The sequence below is a fragment of the Poromitra crassiceps genome, assembly GCF_964638095.1.
Source record: "Poromitra crassiceps genome assembly, chromosome: 8".
NCBI classification, from domain to species: domain Eukaryota; kingdom Metazoa; phylum Chordata; class Actinopteri; order Beryciformes; family Melamphaidae; genus Poromitra; species Poromitra crassiceps.
The window spans coordinates 31,065,444-31,071,785 of NC_139629.1; the positions used below are offsets into that span (position 1 = coordinate 31,065,444).

The 6,342-nt window shown below is 42.6% G+C and overlaps 1 protein-coding gene across 1 annotated transcript in view; it reads left to right on the forward strand.

Moving 5' to 3' along the window:
• Positions 1-859: 859 nt before the first annotated feature.
• The window catches only part of epha5 (EPH receptor A5), a gene marked incomplete at both ends in the record, with an annotated part of 204,562 nt that continues 199,079 nt past the window's right edge, over positions 860-6,342 (forward strand). The window contains one exon of the mRNA XM_083641694.1: positions 860-959. Coding sequence (XP_083497820.1) covers positions 860-959 — 100 coding nt within the window. The remainder of the gene's footprint in view (positions 960-6,342) is intronic.

A 6,342-nucleotide genomic window follows, 5' to 3' on the forward strand; every position in this document is an offset into this window, starting at 1 on the left:
CAGCAGGCTTTCAATGGTGCCTCTGTAGATGTCCCTGAGGATTTTTGGCCTTAGCCCGAATTTCTTCAGGCGCCTAAGTCTGTGTAGTCGCTGTTGGGCCTTTTTGACAACAGTGGCGGTGTGACCGCCATGTCAGGTCCTGGTGGATATTGACTCCCAGGTACTTGAAGCTGTCCACCCTTTCCACCACTGTGCCGTTGATGGTGATTTGGGGGTGTGCGCCCCCCCCCCCCCCCCTCCTGTAGTCTGTAGTGTAACAAGATGCACCAGCAGAGTTTCTCGGTGGAAAATATGTTTTCATTGTTCTCCTGAGATGGATGGACTGCATGTGGCGACACTGATTGGCTGAAGGAGTTGTCTGTCTCCGAGTATCAGTGTGGGCAGAAGTCTAAGCAATTTTGCAATTTTGAGTAGGTTAATTACCCCCCAGCCCCCCCCCCCCCCCCCCCCCCCCCCCTCCCACACACACACACACACACACACACACACACACACACACACACGCACACACGCACACACGAACGCACGCACCCACGCACACACGCACACACGGTCTCACAGCACGGTGAGGTGCACCTGTGGAGGGTCTGTCTGATTGGAGGGTGGGGGCGCTTCACTCCGCCCCCCTGCGCCCTGCATGCGCTCTGCCCGCCTCTCCTCTCCAAACCCGGCGGAGGGAGCGCACACAGACAGCTCTGCCCACCGCGCTGCATACTGTACCATGCGCTGTCTCTTTGACCGGACACACAGCGAGACAGATGCTTTCTCTACCGTGCCCCGCTTTGTGCTGACCCAAACTGCCGCTATTTAGGCAAAATCCCCCCTTAAACGGGACCGGTTGTGATTTTTTGGATGCGCCATGCCATCTCGTCGGTGCAGTTGTATTCGGCTGGTGACGGCATGGTCGTGGGTTTGGAGTGTGGCAGTGCTCGGCGCCTGGTGCATCCCCGCAAATCAAGGTAGGCTGAAAGCCAGCACGCAGCCAGACACACACACACACACACACACACACACACACACACACACACACACACACACACACACACACACACACACACACACACACACACACACACACACACACACACACACACACACACACACACACACACACACACACACACACACACACACACACACAGGGGTTATGACAGGTAGGCGACGGGTTTGACACGGACAATGTCGCCGTTTGACAGAGACAGAGGTCGCCGATAACATTCAGATAATGAGCAGTTAAATGTTTATATGACAGCTGTATCCCACCATACACTATTATGACTGTTTGCTCAGAAACGGTACGAACTGTAATATAAAAGGACCTTTGATCAGAATATGCCCGGCGTTTCCAGATAACCAGACGCAGAGTGTGCTGCAAAACTGTCATCTTCAGACTGGCTGGTATCATCAGTGAGTTTATGGCCTTATAGCCTACTTCAGACATTGCTTCTTTATCCATGGTGTCACTGTAACATTCATATCTGCTCCTATATTGACAGGCTATATTTTGTCTGCAGTAGGCTGTGAGTTTATTATGATAGTTTGTTTTTTCATCTCGATTAGGCCCATATGGACATTTATAGTTTTGCTGTGATATTTCCTATATTTCATTATTTTAGGATCAGGCTAGTCTAGCTCTTTATTTGTGGATATAGATTGGATCCAAAAAACTCTGGACCTCATTAAAGGCCTGCCAGTCAATGAGTTATAGTAATTGCTTATAATTAATAATAGCCAATTTTTTTGTTGTTGCAGAAATGAAACTTTCAACCGAAGCCAATTAAGTCCATAAATTGCTGCTATTATTTTTTTAATATGCCAGTTCAACGGTTTTCTAACTTCTAACTAATACATTTTTTACTTATAATTGAATAATATTAGGCAACATTAAGATTTGGTTTCCTGACAACTGCCAAATGTGGACATTTGTTATTTAGTAATTAAATAGCCTAACTCTAGAATAAGAATAGCCTACCTGCATGCATATATATATATATATATATATATATATATATATATATATATATATATATATATATATATATATATATATATATATATATATATATACACACACACATACGTACATATAAACCCTGTAATAGTGACCGGGGCCTTTATTTACTGAGTGCCGCGGCTCTGTGCAGGCGTTTAGTGGAGGAATACGGTAGTCCTACGGTTGGGAGGAAATGTAGTGCCGAATGAGAGGGCTGTTTGACGGTAAAGTAAAGTGCTGAAAATTGTCAAAATAGAGCGTACATGTACACTGATATTGATTTGTTTAGGTGGGCGTTGTTTTAGGTGGCTAAATTACGTTTTAGTTCCTGGCCCCCTGAACTAAAGAGAGAGAGCTCTGGAGGCTGCTGCTTCACAGTGCCGGGTCTCGATACACGGTGCGCTCAGCGTCCAGAACACTGTACCTATTTCAGTTAGTGTATGCAACTAGCTGATAGGACCCCACTTCAAACAAACCACTATTAGAGGATTTACGGTATATATATATATATATATATTAGGGCTGTCAATCGATTAAAATATTTAAACGCGATTAATCGCATGCTTGTCCATAGTTAATCGCAAATTAATCGCACAATTTTGTATCTGTTCTAAATCTCTTAAACTGATATTTTTCAAGTTTTTAATACTCTTATCAAAATAGGAGTAGACGAATATGCTTGCTTTATGCGGATATGTTTATTATTATTGGAACAATGACAAATACTGTCCAGAATATTCTTCAGAATAACCTCAAGGGTGTGCATGCTGAAGCATACTGTATAGTGAAGTAGAAGCATATAGGCTACTGTAGTAGGCTGCATAATTAGCCTACTGGTTCATCTGAACAAAACAAACTAAGCACAGCTTAGAATTGCATGTATTTAATGTCAGTAGTGTTGTAGGCTAGTGAAGACTACAGAATATCGGCAAATGAAGACAGGTCTCTTTCACATATAAGCTGGTTGAAAAAACTCAGTGCGATTCGGGGGGGGTGAAGTTGCAACATTGTTGTGATTTTCATTTGGTCTGGTCTGGTCTATTGGACAGAATAGAGAAGGGAAATCTCTCCTCTCTCCAGCAGGCTTCTTGCCTGGCTGAGGGCTGACTGAACAACACAAGTGAATCAGCAAAACACAAACCAGAGGAGTAGCCTACGTACCGAAGGATAGCCAAGCCAGCTGTTGAGTGTTGTTGTTGTGACTACGTACGTCACGCGGCGTGCAGGTACTGTAGTACATGTGTGTGCACCGCAGTGTTTGTTTTGCTCCCTTCTACCGTCTTCTACTCATGACATCTGCTCACCCTACTTGAAGCTGAACTTGCGCCATTAACACCCTTTTCTTCCTCCTTTTCTGCTCCTCACGGAGATTTATTTCTGCTTTACTTCCTGAAACCGCTGCGAACGGCTTGACTACAAGTACGGGTGCGACGAATGGACAAAATAGCGGCATGCGATTAACGCGATAAAAAAAAAAGCGTTATGGTCGGCCCTTAACGTGTTAACGCTGACAGCCCTATATATATATATATATATATATATATATATATATATATATATATATTATAAAACGGCTCTCTCAAATCAAGCAATCTGATTGGTTCACAGCCATTGTATAAATCCAATAACCCACTCCAATAACCCATGGCCATGGGTTATTGGTTGCCATGGCAACTCTCTTACTAAAAGCCTTTGGTTACCTCAAAAAAAACAAATGGCGGAGACAGCTGTCAGATCCTTGTGAATCGATCTTCGCTTATAACTTTACTAATACTTTGCAGAAAATTATGTTTTGTACAAGAATAAATGCGGGCTAATGTCTTCTTTGCAAAAAAAGGCTGTTAACCCCGCATTTAACCCCGCATTTAACCCCGGGCCGTAACGTTAGTTGGTGTCGGGCTTTGCAGAAAGCACTCAGCTTCTCAGCAAGCGCTGAGAATGCAGCGCTGCACTCGAGCTGCTCGGGCTTTCCAGAAAGCTCTCAGCTTCTCAGCAAGCGCCAGGATTGGCCAATGTCAACTTCAGTCTCCAGAACGATCCAATCAAATCACCCGCACGTCTATCTTCTTGCTAGAGGTCCCGCCTTACAGTAGTGTTTCAACTGACTCTATCAGAATACCATGCCAGTCGGACTTATAGTATTATTATTATATTTATATTATCATACTTGGAAACCGTTTTATAAAAGCAATATACAGTAGCACTCGAGCAGCGTGTGTTGTGGCATATATCCCGCTGATCAGTTGTTATCCCACTCGGCCTGCGGCCTCGTGGGATAACAACTGATCAGCGGGATATATTTGCCACAACACACTAGCTCTCATGCTATATTGCTTAAATATATACTGTACACACACACACACACATACGTACTTACGTATATATATATATATATATATATATACACACACACACACACACACACACGTGTGCAGGTGCGCACACACACACACACACACACACACACACACTTGCCACGTGTTTGTTTCCTCTTGTTTTCTTATGCGTTTAGCTCTATCAGTGATGTCACTTGAGTAATTGTTGTGATGTCATCAGTGATGTCACTCGAGCAACTGATTGCCCAACTGTGATGTCACTCAGGCAGTTGTGATGTCATCAGTGATGTCACTCGAGCAACTGTAATGTAGTATGAGCCAATGCGGTGCACAGTTGCATGATAGCACCTATAGGTGGGTGGGCGGTGTCTGTCTGTCTGTCAGTCACGATTTTGGGAGTCCGTGGAGCGGGCGATTTCCATAACTGCAGCCATGGCGCATCATCTCCAGAGTCTCCACCTATATTGGCTGGGTTTCCCAAAAGCTTCTTTGCGCTAAGAAGCTAATTCAACCCTTCTTAAGGCCCCCTTAAGAAGCAAACGCGTTTCCCAATTGCTTCTTTACGAAGGCATGCGTTTCCCAAAAGCTTCTTAGCGCTAAGAAGCTTCTTTGACCCTTCTTAAGGCTCCCGTAAGAAGCCAACGAAGCCAACGCGTTTCCCGATTGCTTCTTAGCCTAAAATTATCTTCCAATTATCCTCTGTTAAGAAGGCTGCGTTTCCCAAAAGCTTCTTAGCGCTAAGATGATCTTTCGTTAAGAAGGTTTTGTAAGAAGGGTCTGGAGCCTTCTTAACACCTTCTTAATGACAAAACACTGGCAGATCCAGCCGCGTCAGGCAAAAGGAGATACTTGTGTCCACTGTTCCTCTTGTGTTTTTCCCTTTTTCCTTTCTTTCATGTACCCTTTAGTGTTTAAAATTAGGGAACACTTGAAAATCTTCCCTGTATGTATGGTTACTTGTGTTTTAAATGTTTTACCGTAGGCTATATTCCTCTAATCAGAATGGATTCCTTTTATAATGTTGTGGATTTATATAGCACCTTTCACAGAACCCAAGGTCGCTTAAATTCTGTAGTGTTTCTCTGTTTTGTTGTATGCTGTGTATATAAAGCAATTTGAACTGCAGTCCATGTCTGAAATAAATAATGTTTAATAAAGTTTAACATGACCATGATTAGGTGTTAACAGTGTTTCTCAACCACTGAGTCGTGGCCCACTGCTGGGCTCAGAGTGCCATCAAGTGAGCCGCTCCAGTTAAGATGCTTCTTAAGAGCCTTCTATTTTTTTTATTTTTCTCGACTGTTAAGAAGGCGTTTGGGAAACACTTCTTTGGAGCCTTCTTAACTCCTTAAGAAGCTTCTTAACTCTTAAGAAGCTTCTTTGTTGGGAAACTTAGCCATTGTCAGATATCTATGGCTAAACATGGTCAAAGTTTGAAAACTTGAAGTTAAGATGTAGATATGCTGCCTGTAAGTCAAAAGCCCTCACAGAAGGTGATTAACAGCTGAAGTGAGGGAGAAATTAGCTGTGCTGAAAAAAAGCTAAAACTGAAATGGAAAAACTGTAGTGTGTTAGAGCTTACACAAAGGAGAATACTGTCACAGAGGACGATTTACCATCTAAAGAAACCAGAAAATTTCACATTTGAGAAGATGGAATCAGAGAATTAGGAAATTTTTCCTGAAAGAAATGGCTCAAAATGATTAATAGATTATCAAAATAGGCAATTAATGTAATATTTGACAATTAAACGATGAATTGACTAACCCTTGCAGCTCTTTATCGGTTTTTATAAAATGTATTTTTATGTATTTTCAAAATACAAAATACGTATTTGTATTTCAAATACATTTTTCAGACCAGTATTTTGTATTTGTATTGTGATACATTTCTTGAGCAAGTATTTGTAATTTATATCAAAATACTTTTTGATGTATTTTCGCCCATCTCTGCCTATAACAGCAGATGAGACTAAAGCCGAGTGAATCGGCGAGTGCTCTCTTGTTGTTTATG